Source organism: Neltuma alba, unplaced genomic scaffold (genome assembly GCF_004799145.2).
Source record: "Neltuma alba isolate B1F8T4 unplaced genomic scaffold, ASM479914v2 tig00001070_pilon, whole genome shotgun sequence".
Classification (NCBI taxonomy): domain Eukaryota; kingdom Viridiplantae; phylum Streptophyta; class Magnoliopsida; order Fabales; family Fabaceae; genus Neltuma; species Neltuma alba.
This window is the reverse complement of record NW_021632311.1, coordinates 211-25,979: the sequence shown is the minus strand read 5'-3', so window position 1 is coordinate 25,979 and position 25,769 is coordinate 211. Positions and strand designations below refer to the sequence as shown.

Sequence of the window (25,769 nt, the reverse complement as noted above, 5' to 3'; positions counted from 1 at the left end):
TGTCCCAAAATTTTTCATTAATGAGCACTAGGTATCTGGAAATTTTTTTGGCTCAGTGTTGCCTGGAAGTCTCCAAAGCATAGCATTGTTGCCTTAACTATTATCCAGATTAAGTTTGACCATTCATTGACTAAATATATTGAGTGGGCAGGTTTACATGCGTGTCATCCACTTCACTTTTTTTGTCCTGAAAGTTTTTATTCAAGAATACTGGGCACCTAGAACTTTTTTTGGGAGCAGATTTGCCTAAATTACAGCCAAAATTGAATGATGTCTGTCTAAAATTAAACAATTTTTTCTGTCTTTTACAATACAGTAACGCAAATGGTATAAGAACCATGTCCAAGCAGATTTTGTCTCTCTTTCAACTACCGCAAATACAAGTGGCATAACATTTTTATCATCATCTTGTGATATGGCCATAAGCAGCGTGCCCTTATACTTTCCATATAAAAATGTTCCATCAACTTGTATAATGGGCTTTAGGTATGAAAATGTATCAATACATGGCTTGGATGCCCAAAACATATGGCGAAATATTCCAACTAGTTCCCCATTCACATTGACTTGAGAGCACTGTTTATTTAAAAATTGTACGTATGATTTAGGCATGAAGTGTTATACTACAGCTAACCACCTTCGGAGTAAGGAATATGAGATCTCCCAATTCCTGAAAGCAACAGCAATGGCTAATTGTTTTGCATTCTATGCCTTCTTATATGACACTATATAACAAAACATGAATTGTATCCTCTCTATAATTTGAGACAATTTCACATCTGGCTTGTCAGTTACCATTGCTATAATACAAGATGATATAACATCAGCATCTAACTTTGGATGGTCTTGAGTTAGTGATGTGCTTAAGCATATGTGGGCCCCCCATATTTTGTAATCTGCCAAAAGTTTCTATTTTCCTTCTTATAAGCTCTTACTCTTGAATTGCAATTTTCACCATAGTTAATGTATTGATATTCTTCATACTTTTTACATGAACAATAGACCTTGAATGCGTGATGAACATAAACAGAGTATAACTTGACTGCATGTCTTAGAACACTAATAACATTGTTGAACATCTTTTCGATACGTAACTCTTCATTAGGACTGAAAGGTAGAATTTCTTCTAATTCGTTGAACTTAGGAGCCATAGCTGACTCAACATTAATATGCAAGAAGAAAGCAAATGCTAGCTTATTATCCTAGTTTATCTCGTCATGCTCATCATTGTCATCATTATCATTCCCATCACCAATATTTGAATAAAAATAATATTCATCTTCATCCTCAAATTCATCCATAGTATTTTCCATCTAAGGAACAGAACAAGATGGCCTATTGTTGCCACCATCTAGGAAAAGTTTAAATGGGTGAAGATTTTTCATTTGATCCCTAAACATGGATTCTTCTTCTATAATGTTCACCTAATTACTACTTGATGGAAGAGTATTTCCAGCATTGTTGTCCATTAGTTGTGATTTAGTATGACCATCATCTTTCAAGTCACACATATTGGCATACAACTCTACATATGTTAGCTGAGTTGAGAATTGAGGGCTCACTTGCCACGTTTGTTATACATCTAAATCATCTTCTAGATTGCATGCTTGGTATTGTGGTGCATTTATGTACATAGGATATCTGTATACTAGATTTGTCACAATTTTATTTGGAAGAATTCATAGCGTTCATTTGCCCAATAACTTCCTTCAATCTACCCAATGTAATATTTAGATCAACTTTCACTACTTTCACTCTATTACACTTAAATGTTGTACCGGTTGGGCCTTTAAAAATTCATCCATTTGCAAGTATGCAAGTATACACATAAACTATTTTCTATGATCCATTTTGTTTTTTTAAATAATACATTATAATTATTAATTAAGCAAAAATGAATTGTAAAACTAAATTAACTCCGTAATATCATTATTTTTAATTCAATTATTGATATATTTTTCAAGAGAGAGTGGTAGAATAATCATTTACTTAGAGCTATAAAAATTAGGCTATTCTTTTACTAAGAAACTCATTTACATTTTTAAGTAAGGTAGTAACTTGTAATATTTTTAAATAAATAATGATTGTGGACCATCTATCATAAAAATATATTTAGAATAAAAATATTAATAGGTTAAGTTTAATAAATTAAAAAAATATTAACTTAAATTAAAAATAAACATTAGATATATTAAAACTATATTATAAATTCTAATATATAAATATAAAATTAATAATATAAATTAGATATTTTAAATAAATTAAATAAGTAATTTTCTATTCATAATTTCATACACTCCATTTTATTCAAACAATATTATAATTAAATATTATAAAAAAATATGAGCTAAAATAATTGTCTCTGCTTTGTTGTTAGAAAGGATCTTAAAAATTATAATTATCTGAAAGGATCAAATATATTTAAAATAATAATAAATTACCTCTGAACTATATCCCTAAATTTTCTCTAACTTATGCTCCATTATTAGATATTTTGAATGATTAAATTAGATAAATATTTGATTAAACAAATCTATTTGAAAATGTGAGTTTTTTAATTCAAAAAAATTTCCTTTGCTTCGTTTTTCTCTCACTCCCAAACTTCATATCTCAACCAATATCATATTTCAAATGTTCGGTTTTAAGTTATATATATTATTAAAGAATGGTTATAGTTTTTTCAGCCTTTAATTTCTATATTGTGAATAAAGGCTTCTGATCAGATATATACTTTGCCCAGCACATAAAGACAAATTTAGATTGAATAATGATAAGCTTATAATGAATGCATTTGCATAATTTTATATTAGGTGTAACTCTTGAAAGATGTTTTCATCTAGGTACAATTTAAACGACCCAAAAAATCATCCTTATAATTGAAAACAAAAATAAATGTTAATAACTATTTCACACTAGTTATTTAAAAATTGTAATTATTTAATACGACAAAAAGCAAAATTTAATTTAAGCTTTTGAATAAGTAGAAGCTACACTCTATAATTGAAAACCTGAAACCTCTCTTTGATGATGGATCATTCTCCATATTGTTTTTGTGTCTCTGTCCCCCCCCCAAAAAAAGGCATGAAGCTTTCAACTTCATTTAAATTCTGAAGACTTGAAAATTATTAGGAGGTTATTACGATATAGAGGTGTGGTAAGAGAAAATATAAAAGATGTCATTAGGGGCAATTGAGTATTTTTAAATTTATATTTTATTATCTGGACTTCGTAAATAATTATAATTTTTAAGATCCTCTTTAATAAATAGTACTTTTTCTAGGTCCTCCTATCTAATTTGCCCAAAAAACTAAAAGAAACTCCTTTCTTTCATCATTATTTTTTTTTTTGGAAAAAGAGGCAAGCCAAGGCTTGAAAAAGTCTTACACGAGACAAAAAAGATTACAGTAAAAACGCAGAGAGCCAGTCAAGGGATCTATTGGTCTCTCTGAAGGTCTTCTAAAAACACGTGCCAACATCCACTTGGAATATCCGGAAATAAAATCATCTCCCCCGAGCTTGCATGTCCCCTTTGCGCAAGGTAATCTGCACACCTCAAATTCTCTCTGCGTGTATGTCGAAGCTCTGTCTCTCCATTTTGCAATAGAAGATTTCTAACCTCTCGGAGTGAAATGCTCATGGAGTGGTCTGCTGCATAGTCTCTTGTGAGAATGTTAAAAACGTCCAGAGAATCCGAATATATTAGAGTTTTTTGGAATCCCAATTGATGGCCGAGCTCCAGTCCGTGTTTGATTACCAGTAGCTCAGCTTCTCGGACAGAACATATACCCAAAGATTTAGTGAATCCCATGATCCATTTTCCTTCATGGTTCCGAATTAATCCTCCGCATGCCGCTTGTTGTCCGTATCTTACCGAGCCATCAACATCGATTCAAATTGCGTCCTGTGGTGGTAGTGTCCATCTTGGTTCTTGATCCCCCACCTCCTTATATACTTGATGATAGAGCTCATTGTTTGTCACTTGTTCCATGATGAGATAAGAGCATTGGTGCACAAGATCCACCGTAGATCGTGTGGTTCCTTCGAAGACATATTGGCATATGGAAGTCCATAGAATCCAGCAACCCAAACTAAAAACTCTATTCCAAGGATTGTTGCGAAGAGATTTTTTCCCCGGGTTATTTCGAGTGTTCCACTTGAGCCATACCTGCAAATTACCAGAAAAGAAACTAGAAGTATGGTTAGCTAATAACATTTGACTCCAAAAGTTTCTAGCTCTCTCACAGTCTCTTAGTGTATGTAAAATGCTCTCCTCACTTTGACACAGAAAAGGGCATTGACTCGAATTGGATAGACCCCATTGAGCTCTTAGTGAATTTGTGAGTACTCTCCCATGAGATAATTGCCACATGAAAATCTTGACTTTCTCGGGGATCTGCCACTTCCAAATCTGGTTGTAAATGGATTGATCTGCTATTGCCTCTTCCTTCATCAAGAATTTATAAGCAGAGTTAACAGAAAAGGCCCTATCTAGAGCCAGTTTCCACTGAAAGCTATCTTCATGGCCAGGACTTGGGGGTTTCAGCCTTCTTATGATATTTATGACCCACCGAGGTAGATTTCCCAGCCATCTGGAGGTATCCCAATAGGCCAATATCCAGTGACAGTAACATGTTCACTAACCTTTTCAGATATATTGATTCCCCTTGGGTCACCTACATAGGAGATCAGGGGTCTAGCCAGTGGTGCCCATAGGTCTACCCAGAAAGCTGTGTTTCAGCCATTATGAATTTTCTTCCCTAACCCAGAAACAAAACAATCCCAAGCACCTCGGATAGCTTGCCATGTTCTTGACTCTGTCTTTTTCTTATTAACATTTGGCATATTAGCAGTACCGCAACTGTATTTTGCCTTCAATATTTGTACCTATAAAGCATCTTCCTTCATCAATAACCCCCAGCATAGTTTAAGAGTGAAAGCTTGATTTTGTTTCACCAGATTCTTTAGACCCAGGCCACCGGCTTTTTTCTGTTTTGTAACCGTCTCCCAAGATATAAGGTGTAGTTTCCTTATGCTTTCATCTTGTGACCAGAGAAATCGCCTGCTAATTTTTTCGAGCTCCTGAATGGTCCCTTTTGGAAGCATTTGAGACTACATTTTATAGCTTGGTAGAGCTGATAGAACAGATTTGATAAGGACTGACCTCCCTGCCATAGTAAGGTGTCTACATTTCCACAGGGATAGTTTTCTTTTAGTTTTCTGTATCAATTGCTTAAAAGTCTCCTTAGTAACCCTTTTATGAAGTAAGGGTACTCCTAGGTACTTCCCTAAATCAGATGTCAGCCCAATACCAAGACTCTGACTAAGTTCATTTGCATGGTTAATGTGGATATGTTTAGAGCAAAAAATCTTAGACTTTGCCAAGTTTACCATGTGGCCCGACACCTTGCAAAACTTCCCTAAAACCCGTTTGATTTACTCCATCTGGTTCATGCTTGCCTCTGTGAAGAGAATTAGATCATCAGCGAAAAATAGATGTGAGACTGCCGGTCCATTACTTACAAATCTGAGTAGTTTCCATCTCTTAGCTAAGCATTCAGCTCTGATAGTATGGCTTAGTAGCTCCATACACAGCACAAAGATATAAGGGCTCAGGGGGTCACCTTGTCAGATCCCCCTAGAGGGCTTAAAGTTTAGGCTTTCTTCCCCATTCCAGAGTACGGATAGTGAAGCGGTGCTGATACAAGCCATTATAAGATTGATAAGATTCTCTTCAAGGTTGAGGCATTTTAGGGTGTCTCGGATGAAAGACCACTCTAATCTATCATATGCCTTTTCCATGTCAACCTTGACAGCCACATCTCCCTTTCTTCTTCTGCTCTGACGCATGGTGTGAATAGCTTCTTGAGCAATAATAATGTTATCACAACTCGACTTGTCTGCTATGAAGCTGCATTATTCCTGGCTGACTAGCTTTCCCATTACCCCTTTTAGTCTAGTTGCAATCAGCTTAGTGACAATCTTCAGTGTGATGTTACACAAGGCTATCGGTCTTAGATCTTTGAAGGTCATAGGCAAGTCTACTTTCAGAATAAGGACAATTCTGGTTTGGTTAATTTTTTCCACCAGAAGAGGATTTAGAAAGATACTTTGTATTAATTCAACCACCTTGCTCCCAATCAAAGGCCATTGTATCTGAAAAAAGTGTGCCTGCAAGCCGTCTGGTCCTGGAGCCTTGAAAGCTCCCATATTGAAAACCGCTAGCTTGATCTCCTCTGGTTCTGCTATCTTGGATATTTCTCTAATTTCGTCTAAAGTTAGGGAAGGAAAGTTGGCCAGCCATTCCGAAGGGTCCCCTATCTAGTTGTCACTAGTGTATAATTCTTGGAAGAAAGTTGTCGCCATCTATTTTAATCTAGCCGGGTCATCAATCCATTCCCCTAAATCATCTTGCAGGGCAGTAATTTTTTGTTTCTTTCTTTTGATCACTATGCAAGCGTGGAAGGATGATGTATTCTGGTCACCCCATTTGAGCCATTTGCAACGAGATTTTTGGAACCAACTTAATTCTTCCTGACCTGCCAATTTGTGGTACTCTCTCCAAAGCTTCTGTTCAATTTGAAATAGTCAAGTTTTTTCATGATTTCTTCTGCTTTTATCTATCCCTTCCAACCTTCGAATCACTTCTCGCTTCTTCTTAGTGATGTTTCCCACTTGATTATCGCTCCATTCCTTAGATGATGTCTGAAAAACCCCAAGTCCCTCCAGCCAGTTTCTGTTCACCCAAGCTTTTGTCACACAATGTTTGAAACTTTCTTCTAGGCTCTAGGCTGCTTGGTAAGAGAATCTCAAGCCTTTGTTTACAAGTTGGCTGATCTGGGGCTCCGTGGTTTTAATGATGATTCTGTGGTTAGATTTAAATTTCAGGCCATGTTCGACTTTTGTATTTGGATAAGCAGACTCCCAATAGCTATTATGAAAGACCTAATCGATTTTTTCCTTCAGACCTTCTCTCCCCCAAGTAAAGTGGTCACCTTGGGTTTGAGTTTCGATAAGCCCTGCATCCTCAACACATTCCTGAAAATTTTCCATTGAGTTTTCATCCGCTCTTGCCCCTCCTTCCTTATCCCTGGCTAATAGGAAAGCATTAAAGTCACCACAAAGAATCCATGGATTGGTTGTGCTTTCTGCTAAGGTCCGGATAGAGTCCCATAGGGATAGGCGCCCCTTGATTGTTGTTTCTCCATAAATTGCAGTAAGCCTGAATTGTTTTCTGGTGCGCCAATCTAAGACCTGACAGTGTAGGAGTTGAGTGTTGGAAGTGATGCAAGTTATTTCAAAATTTACATCGTTCCAGAGCATCCAAATACCACCCGTAAATCCATTTGCTTCAATTCTAAGCCATCTTCCAAAACCCAATTTGTGCACCACTTTATCGGCTCTATTTCCACTAATACGAGGTTCCATGAGGTAAAGGATTTCAATCCCGTATTTAGAAACAATGTCTTTAACTACAATTGGGAAGGCACGGCTTCCGGCCCCCCTGCAGTTCCATGTTGCCATTATCATAATTATAAAATAAAATCAGAGAGAGAGGAAAAGTCTTACTGACGTTGCATGCCAGGAGTCTCGGCAACACCAGTATCATCTTGGGTTTCGGCCACTACTGACTCTTGCTCATCCATAGTGTCTTCGCCATCATCAACATTTGATCGTAGAGGATCTGGGGGCTTTGGTTGGTATATGACCAAGCTATTTGACGTCTTTATGCTGCTGATATCCCCGTATTGTTGTGCGAAGTCTGGTTTTTCTGAGGCCCGAATAGTTTTCACCTCATGCTTATTACATAATTCTTGGTCCTTTGCCCTTTGCAAGTCAATGTTGTCCAGGTGTCCTTGGATCACCACGTGGGTCCTTAAGTTTTTACTTTTGGCTTTCCCACCTTTGGGCTCCTGGCTGATAGTAACAGCCCGCTCCCTTTCATTTCCTTACCCAGAAGTTTTGGACGGTCCAGCGTTGAAGTTTGGCCCAATACCCGGTTGTTGGTTCTCTTTTCCTTTAGGCCTAGAGTTGACCTTTATTTTAGCCTTTTCCTTCGTCCCTATTCTTCTTCTCACTTCATACGTTTTGTTAGATGGTGCAGCCAGAGCTTTCCTCTTTTCTACTACCACCAAAGCTTTTCCATCTCTGTCAGGGTCGGTGGGACTTGATTTGTGATCAGTTCCTTGCCCTATACCCTCTACTTCTTCATCCTGCATCTCACCAAACACAGCGAATCTGGTGCTCTGTCCAAAAGATGGGATTCTTCTGGTACGATTTTCCGTCCTTCCCGCCGCATTTTGCAGTCCCTTCTGATTTGCCTATCTCAATAGTCGTGCTTTGTTTGAACGGGAGACTATCATCCATTCACCGAATTTCTCCCTACCGGCTGTTTCTGGGTTTTCCGGTTTATATGTTTGTTGTGGTGTGGGTTGAGACGGAGAGGGGTTCCTTTCAGAGGGGTTGGCCGAACTACCTTTCCAAGGGCATGCTTCACGCTTATGTCTGAATCCCAAACCTTCGTATTCCACGTTAAAAACTGAATCGGCAAAAATGATTTTTGGGACCAGTTGCTTTTGCAAGTTTAATTCCACACAAATCCTTGCAAATCTGCCTCGCTCAACTCTGGCATTTCTGGTGCTGAAATCTTCGAGGGTCTTAAGATCCACTTTCAGAGTTCTTCCTATCCTGTCCCCCAATCTTGATATAAAATGGTGATTATAGCAATGCATTGGAATGTCTGGAATTCTAACCCATGTTGCCACTCGCCCTAGCGGGTTCTGGCAAGGATTAAAGTAAGGGTTCCATCGTTGCACTAATATGCAATGTTGACTGACGATCCACGGCCCCTCACATAAGACTTTCCTGTAATGGTTTTTCCACTGTTTTGTATCTATAAAACAGGCCAGGAAATAGTTGTTTGGCAGGTCGATCAGTTCAAAACTTGAGAATCCCCACGCCTTCCTGAAGAAATCTTTCAACCAGTATAGATTAAATCTCTTGCCTAGAATAGTCAGAATCAGAGAATGATTCCACGGTTCACACCACTCATTGAACTCATCTTGTGTGGCTGGCACAACTAGGTAGATTTCCATGAGTTTCTTAACTTCCTCTGAGGGCTCTGGCATTTTCCAGTAAAAGTCATCATCTCCTTTAAGAAGGTCATCTTCCTCCATTACACTAGACCAATTTGCAACTCCATTGAAACCCATTAGAGATTCCCGATACGACGGAATTTTCTGGGTCATAGTTTCTGAGTTTTCCGGCAATTTCTCTTCCGGTTCTCTTTCCCCTTTGCCCATATCTTTTTGCGTTTCTTGATCGCAATCTTGGTTTTCATCCATCCTATCGTCCATTATGGCTTGTGGGACCTCCTCCACCTTTTTTTTTTCGTTCAATACTTTGATCATCGGCAAGCGGACAGTCCGGTGGGACCTTACGTTGGCCAGATTCAGACATTTACACGTTGGCGCAAATCCCAAGAGAGAGAAAATCCTAACCCACTAAGAGCTCTATTAGACGATTCTTTCATCATTATTAATCTTACCATTAGTACTCTTTCTATCAGAAAAATTTTGGCACCATTTAGTGATAGTTTTCATTGGCCAGATAAAAGATCAAACTAAGCTCAAGACCAAATACCATCTAATTAGATAGATACATATTTAATCTGACTATATATTTACTTAAACACTATCTACTCAAAAATATATATTTAATCTTATTATAAAAAATTTAACCACAATTTATTTTATATGAAATTAATTATATGTCTATATTTTTTAATTAAAAGAAACTCAACATATAAAAATGACTAAGTATAAAATTCTTATCCATCATTTAGCAAAACACACACAAAATTTTTTAAAAAAAATTAATCAAGAGAATGTACCTTAGTCAGAAGAAAAATTAAGTTTCAAGTTGAGATAAAATGTATATAATATTTGCAAGACCGCACATACCACGAACTTCACTAAACAAAAGTGTGGAAGGAGAAAGAAAAATGAAAAAAGCTGGAGAACTTGAGAAGTAATGAGAAGAAAGGTAGATTTGAGTGAGAAATTGCATGCATTATATGCACAATAATGAAATGTACACTACACACTCACATGCCAAAAAAAAATGCTTTCCAAGCGTGAGTTGAGGATACTTCAAATGACTACTCCCTACGCCCCGATACTAATGAGAGTATCTGGGAAAGGAAATTAACCATGTCCATGAGCAGTAGCTTTGCATGTGGTTGAAAGAAAAAAAAAAAGTATGTAGAGTCTAGTCAAAATGAAAAGAAAGAAGCACGTGAAGTGTATAGTGACAGGTGTAAGTAAAAGATAAATATATTTATTTTTTTTATGTGGGTCTCACTAAACTCGTTCTCAGTTTGAACAAGTTCTGTTGTTTTGTGATGTGAGTCCCACTAAATTAGTTCTCTGTATGAATGAGTTCTGTACAAGTTTAAACTTGATCACGGTCTAAATAATTTTTAGGTATAACATGTTCAAAATAAATAAAGAAAAGGGGGAAAATTGCGAGACTTGGGGCATTCACTCACACTCGGTTACGATTTTCCCTCTTTCAGGCTCACGACTCTCCCCTCTCGCCTTCTCTTCTCCCCTCCTCGGTGTCTCACGCTCACTCGGTCCCGGTGTCGGTGTCTCGCGGCCCAGCCAGTCTCTGTCCAACGGTCCTCTTGCGGTTCGACCTCCGACGGTCCCCTTTGCGGTCACTCAGTCTCACTCTTGTCTCTTGTAAGCTTCAAATCTTCCATTTTCCATTTCATTTCATCTTCGACAGTTCGACTTTTATATGTAGAAGAAAAGCTGGAGTTTCAACTATGAAAGATTTGAGATCAATTTGATTAGTTTAATACTTTTATTGGCTGATTTCAGTGAGTTGTAAGTGAGATTCGTCTTGTTTGAATCTGATTATATGTCTCGCCTTTAAGCTGAAAAAGTTTAGTAGTAATGAGAATATGAGATAAAATTTTTGTCTTTAAATTTGAACAGGTTCCAAATCTCCTTGCCTTAAACGGATTCCGCATAACCTGCATAAATTCGCCCATTTAAACCAGCCTATTTAACAAGGGCTTAAACGGTCTGTACACGTCTAAACTTAAGAAATTGTTTCCTTGGGAAAAAGTGAGATCCCTGATGAAACCAGAAATATACCATTTAAATCAAGTATTTCAGCTGAACATGGGAGGAAGCTACATGAACTGATAAGAAACCAATGGTGGAATTTAATAAACTAAACTAAAAGAATCATAATAGGACCCACCGAAAAAAGAAAACACTCACTTGGAGAGAAGAAACACAAATATAACATAAGGTAAGATATAAGAGTAGTGGAGCAATAGCAGAACAACCATATGAGCACGACTGATGGCTAATGTTAAGCTCAATTATCAGCAAATCATAGGAATACTAAGAAAATGATCATATTTAATCCTAATTCAATCCTCCCGTATCAAATATCATCATGTATAACCGAGTGTATAGTAAAAGAAAGCAATAAAATAGTCAGGAGGGAAACCAATCTTGAACGAAATTAACTAATTTTTGCATGTTGCACTGGCATCCTTCGATATGCCGGGAATTGCACTGCACTGAGACTGAGACTGAGACAGAACGCCTAGAAGCAAAAGCCCTAGATGCAGCCCCCTTAGCTAACTTGATTTCTTTTGGATGCCAAACTAAAATTTGTTGCGGGTCATTATCACCCTAAATTTTCCCAGATCGCCATTGAGATCCTAAATTGCCATCACTTTTTTTTAGAATTATAATGAGGTTAAAAAAGAAAAAAGAAAAAAAGAAAATGACATGGATGACACGTTGACCTGCCAACTCAGCATGTTTGGTCAATTAATGGTTAAACTTAACCTAGATAATGGCCAGAGTGACATTGCTACAATTTGGAAACTTCCAAGGCCACATTGAGCACCCAAAAAAAAGAAAAAAATTTTTGGATACCCGGCCGTCCTAATTGAAAACTTTTGAGAAAAATATGTACCTTAACCCAATAATTAATTTTTTGACCTCATTATAACAAACAAACAACAAGCCTTATCCCACTAGGTGGGGTCGGCTACATGAATCACACGACGCCATCGTGCTCTGTCAACAACCCAATCCTTAGATATGTTGTTTGACCTCATTATATATAAACAAAAAAAAAAAGTGTTGGCAGCTTAGGATTTCAATGGCGATTTGGGAAAATTTGCAATGAGAATGACCTACAAAGAATTTTGGTCTGGCACCCAAAAAAAAAATCAAATCAGCTAATGGGGTTGCGTCTAGGGTTTTTGCATCTAGGCGTTCTGTCTCTATCTCTATGCAGTCCAATTCCCGGCATATCAGAGGACGTTGGAGCAACCTACGACAAATAGCTGATTTCGTTCAGGGTTGGTTTCTCTTGACTATTTCATTGCTTTCTTTTGCTGTACACACTGGGCTATGCGTGGTGATATCTGATACTTGAGGATTAAATTAGGATTAACTATAATCGCTTTCTTAGTATTCTTATGATTTGCTAATAATTGAGCTTAACATTAGCTATTTGACGTGTTCATATGGTTGTTATGCTATTGCTCCGCTGTTCTTATATCTTACTCTACTATTTATTGTTATATTTGTGTTTCTTCTCTTCAATTTTCCCGTTATGAGTTCTTTTTTTTTTTTTTTTTTGGGTGAGTCTTATTGTGAGTCTTTAGTTTAACTTATTGAATTCCACCATTTATGCTACGCTGACATTGCCAGTTGCTTCTCTGTTCATGTGGCTTCCTCCCTTGATTCAAATGGTATATTTATGATTTCTTTGATAATATTAACATCAGGGATCTTACTTCTTCCCAAGGAAACAACTTGATCTTTTTTCTTTTTTACATGTTCTTTTGAAGTTTGAAGTTGTGGAGTATTTTGAATATTTAAATATATATAAATTGCCAAACTTTGCAAAGTGTGTTATATACTCAAGCTGTATTATATGCTCATCATCAGTACATTGCAGGTTGAACCATACACAATCTAAAACCCTTTTTGTGGTCTTCTTGGTGAAGTTGATATCGCATAGTTTTCTTACAGTCCAGCTCCAACCTCTCTGAATTCGACTATGGCAACCCCTGCAAGTGTATCTCAGAACCTTAGCCACACTTTTTCTCCCAAACTCTCATTTTTCCCTTTCACCTTCGTCAGGTCGTCAGGTCATTAGATTACCCACTTCTTCGATTGTGGCGAAGCCCCTTACCAGCCACACCCAAGGGCCTGTTCCCCACACTGCTTCGTTGCTCTCACGTGTGAGTGCTTCTCCTGCCCCTAGCCCTTCCCCTATTGCCAATCCCACGACCTTTCATGGCCTCTGCTATGTTGTGGGTGACAATATTGATACCGACCAGATAATTCCTGCTGAGTATTTAACCCTAGTCCCTTCTAAACCTGATGAGTATGAACAGCTTGGATCATATGCTCTTATTGGCCTTCCCGCATCTTACACCACTCGATTTATAGAGCCCAACCAGATGAAAACCAAGTATTCAATTGTCATTGCCGGATCCAACTTTGGTTGTGGCTCGTCTCGCGAGCATGCTCCGGTGGCACTGGGTGCTTCTGGTGTAGCTGCTGTGGTGGCTGAGTCTTATGCACGAATATTTTTTAGAAATTGATGAGACCGTAAGGTTTTGGGGCCGAAAATACACCAGAAGGGGGCGGGAAGGGAGAGAAAGAGAGCCCAACCCATTAGGAGCTAACTTGGATGCAAAAGACAGCCCAACAAGTGAGAGTCTGGATGAGAGAGAGACTGTGGGTAACGGACTCTGACATTTGCAGGGTAGTGGAAGACGTTAAGAGCAGTGACGCTGTGGGGGAAGGTCAAGGATTGCTTTTTTGGAGAGTGGACGTGAGGAGAGGTCCTGGTCTCTCGAATACCAGGCTGTGAGGGCAGTATATCCTTGTTCTGTTCTTATTATTATTATGATACTGTTTGATAGGTTCCCATTGTAATCTCTACATTTTCCCGTTAATATAGAGGTTATACGTTGAATTGATCCTATTTCCTAGCTGTCTTCTTCCAAGCGTTCTATCAGAAATTCAGTGGCCACAGGGGAAGTTTACCCATTGGAGTCGGAGGTGAGAATATGTGAGGAGTGTAAAACAGGAGATGTGGTTACAGTAGAGCTCGGTGAGAGCCGATTGATCAATCATTCGACTGGAAAGGAGTACAAGTTGAAGCCCATTGGCGATGCTGGACCTGTCATCGAGGCTGGTGGGATTTTTGCATATGCAAGACAGACTGGGATGATTCCCTCTCATTCAGCTTGAAGTGGTGGTATTGGGTTCGTCTAAATTTTATCTATTTTTTCTACTGTGGAAATGATGGAAAAAAAATTAATGGGCTGATTTTGGATGTTTGCTTGCCTTTGTGATTGTTTCTAGCAATGGTGCCGGCTCTTTACTTGGATGATTTTATGACGCTCCAGTGACTTCCATAAGCCATATGAATTGTGAAACTCGAAAGATATTAAAATTAGGCCATGTTTGTGTGCTGATGAATTTCTTAAAATTTCTTCTTGTGCCAAAAGAGAATAAAGTTTTATACTGTTCCTCCATGTCTTTTATGTAGGAAATAATTATGATGTTGTGGTTGAAATTATGAAGACTATACTGCAGGAAGCATGATGGAAAAGATTGTTCGAAAGATAAGCTTTCAACATTTTATAGATCTCATTTTTCTATTCACTTCAAGAATCTATATCTATAAATTACTGGTTCCGTGTGTCATGTGCTGGCAGCTATTAGCTTTCTCCCGGGACGGAGAGAGTGCGCATTCAACATAAGAAATGAGCTGTGGCAAAGTCTCCCTAAGATTATGTATTTAGAGAACCAAAACACTATGGTTGGAATATCTGTCTGCTGTATTAAACTGAACAAATAACTAGTATTGCCCCAACTCCAAGCTTTTGTTCATGGCTACCCATTTGAATTGATAGTTTTTGTAGGTAGCTGCTTCTGTTAAATTTGCTGCCTTCTTCATTGGTGGGCAGGTTTCTACTTTGAAATTGGAACTGTAGAGTTTATCTGCTCATTTAATTGTTGGTGTATCAGGCTGTCTATTCAGAAAACTCTTTTTATCACTTCTATTTGCCTAGACTTTTTTAATCAATTCTTTGTTGTTGAGATTTATATAGGTGATCGTGATAGAGCATTTTTAAGTGTGGAAGATATGATTGGTTGTGGCATCTATTAGCTGTAAAGGAGTTTTTACCAATCCATTTGTATGCTTAGTTCAGTTGTCTCAATAGGCCAAGATGAACTGCTGTTATGAATTTAAGTGGTTACTCTCTGCAGGTTCTATTCTTCAATTATTCTGCTCTGCTTTATTTTGATGCTGAGCTGACATTATTGAGCATCTCACTTTTGTGCTGGGGCTTGGAAATTGATTCTCTGAATGGTTATGTGCACTGTAAAGTCATAAAGGTTTTTGTTATGCGTCTGAAACCATTGTGTTGCGTTTGGTATGAGGAAAAGTCCTTTTTAGAAAGGGAATGGAGAAGAAAAGTTAGACTCGTGTGTTTGGTATAAAATGAGAATGAGTAATGGAGAAGGGACTTTCTTGAAAACTGATAGGGGCTTTGTATGGGCAAAGTCCCACATCGGGTAGTATGGGTTGCTTGATGGGGTATTTAAACCAATGGCTCTCCCTTCCTAACAGCTAGCTTTTGGGGATTGGCTCTCCAAAGGTTTGGGTACCTATCAATGGTATCAGAGCCGGTGGTCGACGCATCGGAAAGGGCTACCTGCGGAGGGGCTGACTGGCAAGGGTCGAGTGAAGCGTCGTAGAGTGGAGCCGCCAGGACGTTGGTTTTCCGCGGAGGATATATTGATAGGGACTTTGTATGGGCAAAGTCCCACATCGGGTAGTATGGGTTGCTTGATGGGGTATTTAAACCAATGGCTCTCCCTCCCTAACAGCTAGCTTTTGGGGATTGGCTCTCCAAAGGTTTGGGTACCTATCAAAAACCCTTTCTCATTCTCATTCACCCTTTGTTCCGAACGCATAAGCCTAACTTTTCTTTTCCCATTCCCTTTCTAGAAGGGACTTTTTCATGTACCAAACTTGGCAAGGTATGTGCATGTACTTTGATGCGTGAGTTAGCTTGCTATATGTTGATACTGTGATTTTGGAGGTTCCAATGTCCCTTGCTGCTTGGATAGGATAGAAGGTGTAAATTTACCTATTATCTGATTATATCTTCATACGCTGTGTCTTGGTTTGTGCTGAGCATAATAGAAGCTGGCTGATAAACTAATAGATGTTACAACTGAGATGAATAGATGATTAGTTCTTGTTTGTTTGCTTGATCGTTCAAGAGTTTCTTATGGATAATGAGAAAGAATGAACTCTTGCTTTATTTAGTCTCTCTCTCTCTCTCTCTCTCTCTCTCACACACACACACACACACACATCTCTGTATTTGTAGTTATGCGTGAGTAGTTATTTACTTTTCCTTTATGTTTTTTTTTTTGGCAGCAGTACTTCTAACATGCCGAAGCTCAGCCCTGTGGCCATCCTTCTCCGCCTGCTTTTGAAGTAGGATTCTTGATTTAAGTATTGTCTTCTTTGAGACTTCTCTTCATATTATGTTGACAAAATAAATTCGCTTGACTATTCTCTCCAGGTATTTTTATAGATTTGCCAATAGTACGTTACTGTTTTTAATTTCTTTTTCACCCCTCTATTAATTTTGTAGTTTTATATTTTGTAGCCCTTCATTAGTTCATCAAACATGTTTAAATTTAGGAATCAAATAATCTTAAACATGTTTCTTTTGAAGACAGAATCATCGAGGGTTGGAATGAGTTGGGACAAACCAAACGAACTTCATCTAATAAACAGGCGTGGGAATTTTCAAGCAACATATTTGCAACGTTGCCATTTAACAATCAATATTTGATTAACTAATAGATTAGATTGAGATGCCTTTTTTCAATCCAACGCTGAATATTAGAAAAAGTAATATTACACTTTTTAAAAAAAAAAAAAAAAAGTGCTACATTGCTCCATAATTTCGTTAAAAAAACTGATAATTTCTCTGAGAAGAAGTTCAAAGTATCAACATCAAAAGCTGGACGAGAAGTAATAAATAATACTACTGGCACTACTTAAAGAGCTACTTAATTAGATTTGAATAAATAAAAAAAATTAGTTATTTATAATAAATATGGGTTAATTTGTTTAAAGTAATATTTTTTTTTCAGAAAATTTTTATTGCTCCATAATTTTGTTAAAGAACTGATCATTTTATTGCTCCAAAAAATTCGTCCATTTGAACCAGCCTGTTTAACAACGGGCTTAAACGGTCTGTACGCGTCTAAACTTAAGAAATTGTTTTCTTGGGAAAAAGTAAGATCCCTGATGAAACCAGAAATATACCATTTAAACCAAGTATTTCAGCTGAACATGGGAGGAAGCTACATGAACTGATAAGAAACCAATGGTGGAATTTAATAAACTAAACTAAAAGAATCATAATAGGACCCACCGAAAAAAGAAAACACTCACTTGGAGAGAAGAAACACAAATATAACATAAGGTAAGATATAAGAATAGTGGAGCAATAGCAGAACAACCATATGAGCACGACTGATGGCTAATGTTAAGCTCAATTATCAGCAAATCATAGGAATACTAAGAAAATGATCATATTTAATCCTAATTCAATCCTCCCGTATCAAATATCATCATGTATAACCGAGTGTATAGTAAAAGAAAGCAATAAAATAGTCAGGAGGGAAACCAATCTTGAACGAAATTAACTAATTTTTGCATGTTGCACTGGCATCCTTCGGTATGTCGCGAATTGCACTGCACTAAGACTGAGACAGAACGCCTAGAAGCATAAACCCTAGACACAGCCCCCTTAGGTGACTTGATTTCTTTTGGATGCCAAACTAAAATTTGTTGCGGGTCATTATCACCCTAAATTTTCCCAGATCGCCATTGAGATCCTAAATTGCCATCACTTTTTTTTAGAATTATAATGAGGTTAAAAAAGAAAAAAGAAAAAAAGAAAATGACATGAATGACACGTTGACCTGCCAACTCAGCATGTTTGGTCAATTAATAGTTAAACTTAACCTTGATAATGGCCAGAGTGACATTGCTACAATTTGGAAACTTCCAAGGCCATATTGAGCCCCCAAAAAAAAGAAAAAAAAATTCTAGATACCCGGCCGTCCTAATTGAAAACTTTTGAGAAAAATATGTACCTTAACCCAATAATTATTTTTTTGACCTCATTATATATAAACAAAAAAAAAGTGTTGGCAGCTTAGGATTTCAATGGCGATTTGGGAAAATTTGCAGTGAGAATGACCTACAAAGAATTTTGGTCTGGCACCCAAAAAAAATCAAATCAGCTAATGGGGTTGCGTCTAGGGTTTTTGCATCTAGGCGTTCTGTCTCTATCTCCATGCAGTCCAATTCCCGGCATATCAGAGGACGTTGGAGCAACCTACGACAAGTAGCTGATTTCGTTCAGGGTTGGTTTCTCTTGACTATTTCATTGCTTTCTTTTGCTGTACACACTGGGTTATGCGTGGTGATATCTGATACTTGAGGATTAAATTAGGATTAACTATAATCGCTTTCTTAGTATTCTTATGATTTGCTAATAATTGAGCTTAACATTAGCTATTTGACGTGTTCATATGGTTGTTATGCTATTGCTCCGCTGTTCTTATATCTTACTCTACTATTTATTGTTATATTTGTGTTTCTTCTCTTCAATTTTCCTGTTATGAGTTTTTTTTTTTTTGGGGTGAGTCTTATTGTGAGTCTTTAGTTTAACTTATTGAATTCCACCATTCATGCTTTGCTGACATTGCCGGTTGCTTCTCTGTTCATGTGGCTTCCTCGCATCTGCAGTTAAGGTTGAGCAACAAACCCATTACCCGTCAGCCCGCTCGTGGCCCATGAAATTTTTACTTGTTTAAGCCCGTCCAATTAGCCCAAATAAGATATTATAAACGGGCGGGTTTAAATGGGTAGAGTAGCCCATTAAACGGGTTGGGCTATGGGCAAGGTATTGGGCTGCCCATACCCGCCCGTTTAAGTTTTAATTTTTTTATAAATATTTTTATTCTTCATTTAATTGATGATATTGTTTCTCATTCATCTTTTATCAAACTTTTATGCTTGTCTAAACTTTTATTTTATCCTTTAAGTAGAAATTGGAACTTTGAAAGTTTATGAGACTTTTTATGATTAGTGACTACTCTTATGATTTTATCAAACTTTGATTGTTTGTGACTCTAAGTGATGTTGTGTGATTGAATATGGTTGATATTATGTGATATTATTTTATATTTGATTTGCTATTTGGTATGTAAAATTTATTGACAGCTTCATAAGATTACATATACAAAATAACTATGCTAAGAAAATTACAAAAAAATAAAAAAAATAAATGGGTTACCCCATAACCCGGTCAGCCTAAACGGGCTGTCCCGTAACCCATTTAATACGGGCTAAATGGGTTGCTACCGGGTTATGGGTTAGCTCATACCCGTTTATTCATAAATGGGCAGGCTATGGGCTAACCTTCGGGCTAGCCCACCCCGCCCATTGCTCAGCCCTATCTGCAGCTGAAATACTTGATTTAAATGGTACATTTCTGATTTCTTTGATAATATTAACATCAGGGATCTTACTTCTTCCCAAGGAAACAACTAGATTTTTTATTTTTTATTTTTACATGTTCTTTTGAAATTTGAAGTTGTGGAGTATTTTGAATATTGGGATAATTAATCTCCAGGTCCTTATAGTTTCATCTAATTTTTAATTAGGTCCTTATAAAATTTTTTCTTTTTATCAGATCCTTTTATATTCGTGTGTTTTTAATTAGGTCCTTCTATTTTTTTTTTTATCAGGTCCTTATAGTTTCACTTATTTTTTAATTAGGTGCTTTGTAGTTTTTGAAAAATTATTTATTAACTTTATTCTTTAAAATTAATTTCATTTTTAAATTAATAATTATATAATTGGACAAAATAATTAATATAATGATTTAGTAATTAATAAATAATCAGAATAATAATTATACTTAAATATAAATTATTTCTAATCATATTTTAATTTTAGAAAAATTTATTATTATAATTTGAATTTTATAATTATAAAAATTTGAATTGAAAATAAATAATATATTTGTTTAACTAAAAATTTAAAGGAATATTAACATAAGATTGTTACAATAATTTATTATTTTTAAAATGTTATTATTTGTAAAATAAAGAATAAAAACTACAAGGATCTAATTAAAAACAAAGTAAAACAATAAGGACCTGATAAAAAGAAAAAAAAATTATAAGGACTTGATTAAAAATATATGAAAGTATAAGGACCTAAAAAAAAAAATTATAGGGATCTGATTAAAAACCAGTTGAAACTATAAGAACTTATATATGAATTATCCCTAATTTGAATTTTATCATTATAAAAATTCAAATTGAAAATAAATAATATATTTGTTTAACTAAAAATTTAAAGGAATATTAACATAAGATTGTTACAATAATTTATTATTTTTAAAATGTTATTATTTGTAAAATAAAGAATAAAAACTACAAGGATCTAATTAAAAACAAAGTAAAACAATAAGAACCTGATAAAAAGAAAAAAATTATAAAGATTTGATTAAAAATATATGAAAGTATAAGAACCTGATAAAAAAAAATTTATAGAGAGCTAATTAAAAACCAGTTGAAACTATAAGCATTTATATATGAATTATCCCTATAATATATATAAATTGCCAAACTTTGCAAAGTGTGTTACATACTCAAGTCGTGTTATATACTCATCATCAATACATTGCAGGTTGAGCCAAACACAATCTAAAACCCTTTTTGTGGTCTTCTTGGTGAAGTTGATATCGCATAGTTTTCTTACAGTCCAGCTCCAACCTCTCTGAATTCGACTATGGCAACCTCTGCAAGTGTATCTCAGAACCTTAGCCACACTTTTTCTCCCAAACTCTCATTTTCCCTTTCACCTTCGTCAGGTTGGCAGGTCATTAGATTACCCACTTCTTCGATTGTAGCGAAGCCCCTTACCAGCCACACCCAAGGGCTTGCTCCCCACACTGCTTCGTTGCTCTCACGTGTGAGTGCGTCTCCTGCCCCTAGCCCTTCCCCTACTGCCAATTCCACAACCTTTCATGGCCTCTGCTATGTTGTCGGTGACAATATTGATACTGACCAGATAATTCCTGCTGAGTATTTAACCCTAGTCCCTTCTAAACCTGATGAGTATGAACAGCTTGGATCATATGCTCTTATTGGCCTTCCCGCATCTTACACCACTCGATTTATAGAGCCCAACCAGATGAAAACCAAGTATTCAATTGTCATTGCCGGATCCAACTTTGGTTGTGGCTCGTCTCGCGAGCATGCTCCGGTGGCACTGGGTGCTTCTGGTGTAGCTGCTGTGGTGGCTGAGTCTTATGCACGAATATTTTTTAGAAATTCAGTGGCCACAGGGGAAGTTTACCCATTGGAGTCGGAGGTGAGAATATGTGAGGAGTGTAAAACAGGAGATGTGGTTACAGTAGAGCTCGGTGAGAGCCGATTGATCAATCATTCGACTGGAAAGGAGTACAAGTTGAAGCCCATTGGCGATGCTGGACCTGTCATCGAGGCTGGTGGGATTTTTGCATATGCAAGACAGACTGGGATGATTCCCTCTCATTCAGCTTGAAGTGGTGGTATTGGGTTCGTCTAAATTTTATCTAGTTTTTCTACTGTGGAAATGATGGGAAAAAAAATTAATGGGCTGATTTTGGATGTTTGTTTGCATTTGTGATTGTTTCTAGCAATGGTGCCGGCTCTTTACTTGGATGATTTTATGACGCTTCAGTGACTTACATAAGCCATATGAATTGTGAAACTCGAAAGATATCAAAATTAGGCCATGTTTTTGTGCTGATGAATTTCTTAAAATTTCTTCATGTGCCAAAAGAGAACAAAGTTTTATACTGTTCCTCCATGTCTTTTATGTAGGAAATAATGATGATTTTGTGCTTGAAATTATGAAGACTATACTGAGGAAGCATGATGGAAAAGATTGTTCGCAAGATAGGCTTTCAACATTTTATAGATCTCATTTTTCTATTCACTTCAAGAATCTATATCTATAAATTACTGGTTCCGTGTGTCATGTGCTGGCAGCTATTAGCTTTCTCCCGGGACGGAGAGAGTGCGCACTCAACATAAGAAATGAGCTGTGGCAAAGTCTCCCTAAGATTATGTATTTAGAGAACCAAAACACTATGGTTGGAATATCTGTCTGCTGTATTAAACTGAACAAATAACTAGTATTGCCCCAACTCCAAGCTTTTGTTCATGGCTACCCATTTGAATTGATAGTTTTTGTAGGTAGCTGCTTCTGTTAAATTTGCTGCCTTCTTCATTGGTGGGCAGGTTTCTACTTTGAAATTGGAACTGTAGAGTTTATCTGCTCATTTAATTGTTGGTGTATCAGGCTGTCTATTCAGAAAACTCTTTTTATCACTTCTATTTGCCTAGACTTTTTTAATCAATTCTTTGTTGTTGAGATTTATATAGGTGATCGTGATAGAGCATTTTTAAGTATGGAAGATATGATTGGTTGTGGCATCTATTAGCTGTAAAGGAGTTTTTACCAATCCATTTGTATGCTTAGTTCAGTTGTCTCAATAGGCCAAGATGAACTGCTGTTATGAATTTAAGTGGTTACTCTCTGCAGGTTCTATTTTTCAATTATTCTGCTCTGCTTTATTTTGATGCTGAGCTAACATTATTGAGCATCTCACTTTTGTGCTGGGGCTTGGAAATTGATTCTCTGAATGGTTATGTGCACTGTAAAGTCATAAAGGTTTTTGTTATGCGTCTGAAACCATTGTGTTACGTTTGGTATGAGGAAAAGTCCTTTTTAGAAAGGGAATGGAGAAGAAAAGTTAGACTCGTGTGTTTGGTATAAAATGAGAATGAGTAATGGAGAAGGGACTTCCTTGAAGACCCTTTCTCATTCTCATTCACCCTTTGTTCCGAACACATAAGCCTAACTTTTCTTTTCCCATTCCCTTTCTAGAAGGGACTTTTTCATGTACCAAACTTGGCAAGGTATGTGCATGTACTTTGATGCGTGAGTTAGCTTGCTATGTGTTGGTCCTGTAATTTTGGAGGTTCCAATGTCCCTTGCTGCTTGGATAGGATACAACAACAACAACAATAAGCCTTATCCCACTAGGTGGGGTCGGCTACATGAATCACACAACGCCATTGTGCTTTGTCAACAACTCAGTCCTTAGATATGTTGTTGACTAGGAGGTCTTGTTCAATGATCTCATTAAGCGTTCTTCTTGGTCTTTCTCTGTTCCTTTTTATGGGACTCCATCTTGTCTGATCCACCCTCCTCACCGGGGCCTCCAATGACCTTCTCTACACATTTCCAAACTATCTTAAGTAATTTTCAACCATTTTCTCTTGGATAGGTGCCACACCGACTCTTGCTCTGATATTTTCATTTCGAATCCTACCTTTTCTTGTATGACCACACATCCATCTCAACATCCTCATTTTTGCTACCCCAACTTTGTGCTCTTGTTTTTCCTTTATTGCCCAACATTCACTACCATACAACATAGCCGGTGTTATATGGTAGTGAATGTTGGGCATATAGAAGGTGTAAATTTACCTATTATCTGGTTATATCTTCATACGCTGTGTCTTGGTTTGTGCTGAGCATAATAGAAGCTGGCTGATAAACTAACAGATGTTACAACTGAGATGATTAGCTCTTGTTTGTTTGCTTGATGTTAAGAGTTTCTTATTGATAATGAGAAAGAATGAACTCTTGCTTTATTTACTCTCTCTCTCTCTCTCACACACACACACACACACATCTCTGTATTTGTAGTTATGCGTGTGAGTAGTTATTTACTTTTCTTTTATGTTTTTTTTTTTTTGGCAGCAATACTTCTAACATGCCGAAGCTCAGCCCTGTGGCCATCCTTCTCCGCCTCCTTTTGAAGTAGGATTCTTGATTTAAGTATTGTCTTCTTTGAGACTTATCTTCATATTATGTTGACAAAATAAATTCGCTTGACTATTCTCTCCAGGTGTTTTTATGGATTTGCCAATAGTACGTTACTGTTTTTAGTTTCTTTTTTCACCCCTCTATTAATTTTGTAGTTTTATATTTTGTAGCCCTTCATTAGTTCATCAAACATGTTTAAATTTAGGAATTAAATAATCTTAAACATGTTTCTTTTGAAGACAGAATCATCGAGGGTTGGAATGAGTTGGGACAAACCAAACGAACTTCATCTAATAAATATGCGTGGGGATTTCCAAGCAACATATTTGCAACGTTGCCATTCAACAATCAATATTTGACTAACTATGAGATTAGATTGAGATGCCTTTTTTAAGCCAACGCCGAGTATTAGAAAAAGTAATATTACACTGATTTTTTTTATAAAAATGCTACATTGCTCCATAATTTCGTTTAAAAAACTGATAATCTCTCTGAGAAGAAGTTCAAAGTATCAACATCAAAAGTTAGATGAGAAGTAATAAATAATACTACTAGCACTACTTAATATAAGAGCTACTTAATTAGATTTGAATAAATAAATAAAAATTAGTTATTTGTCATGAATGTGGGTTAATTTTTTTTAAAGCAATATTACTTTTTTTTTAAAAGAAAAATGTCATATTGCTCCATGATTTTGTTAAAGAACTGATCATTTCTCAAAAAATAAGTTAAAAGTATCAATATCAAAAGCTAGGCAAGAAGAAATAAACAACACCATTTTCATTACTTAATATAATAGCTATCAAACTAAATTTGGATAGGTTCAAAAAGTTCATTATTTTTAATAAATGAGTTAATTTTTTCAAAGTAATATTATGCTGAATTTTTTTTTAAAAAATTGCTATATTGCCCCATAATTTTGTTAAAGAACTCATTTTCTTAAAAATATTCTTAGGAATTGATAAAATTGTTATGAAATCTGATTTAATAGTTAGTAATTTTAAACTCATTTTTCATCAAATTAATTGTATTTTGCTTCAAAATTTAATCTCTAACTAGTGTTTAGGAACTTTATACTGATTAGACCATTTCGGCCGGATGTGCATATTTGGGATCCATTTTGTATATTTCTTTTTTAAAATTCTATTCAAACATACCCAGTTATATTACTTGATATTAATATATTTCTTAGAGAACAGATACCAATATCCAAATACAAACGAAGAAAGCAAACTCAAAATCAACAAACAAAACCTGGGAAAATTTAAAAATTAATATTAATATTAATTTATATTAACACTGATATTGAATTCTTTGTGGACATCTTTTGAAAAAAAAAACTTATTCTAAATTATAAAGGTTTTCCTTTAAAAAATTATCGCGCTTGCAGCTCAAGATCTCAATGGCCGTCTGGGAAAATTTAACAGGGATAACAGCACGCAACGTGTTTTGGTTTGACACCCAAAGGAAATCAGGTCAACTGGCGGGAGTCCGTCTAGGGTTTTCGCTTCTCGGTCTCCGTTTCTGTACCGTGCAATTCCCGACATACCAGAGGACGCCGGAGCAACCTGCAACAAGTACTGGATTTCATTTAGGGTTGCCTCTCCTCTCAATTATTTCTTCTCTTTCTTTTGCTGTAGGGGCTGCGTCCCTTCGCGCCTGCTACTGCTGCATCCCAACTCCTGCTGCGGACTTTGTTTTGGGGT

The 25,769-nt window shown here is 36.5% G+C and overlaps 2 protein-coding genes and 1 pseudogene across 2 annotated transcripts; 2 read left to right on the top strand and 1 right to left on the bottom strand.

The window, feature by feature from the left end:
- Positions 1 to 8,318: 8,318 nt before the first annotated feature.
- Positions 8,319 to 9,353, bottom strand: LOC114750046 (uncharacterized). Its single transcript, XM_028938593.1, has one exon. It carries the CDS (start codon positions 9,351 to 9,353, stop codon positions 8,319 to 8,321), a length of 1,035 nt encoding a protein of 344 aa, XP_028794426.1.
- Positions 9,354 to 10,536: 1,183 nt separating this feature from the next.
- On the top strand, positions 10,537 to 15,143 carry LOC114750081 (3-isopropylmalate dehydratase small subunit 3-like; annotated as a pseudogene).
- Positions 15,144 to 17,325: 2,182 nt separating this feature from the next.
- LOC114750071 (3-isopropylmalate dehydratase small subunit 3) lies at positions 17,326 to 24,225 on the top strand. The gene is made up of 3 exons (XM_028938619.1): positions 17,326 to 17,344; positions 20,866 to 21,758; positions 23,998 to 24,225. Exon 2 carries the CDS (start codon positions 20,968 to 20,970, stop codon positions 21,742 to 21,744), a length of 777 nt encoding a protein of 258 aa, XP_028794452.1. The 5' UTR covers positions 17,326 to 17,344; positions 20,866 to 20,967; the 3' UTR covers positions 21,745 to 21,758; positions 23,998 to 24,225.
- The last annotated feature ends 1,544 nt before the right edge of the window (positions 24,226 to 25,769 follow it).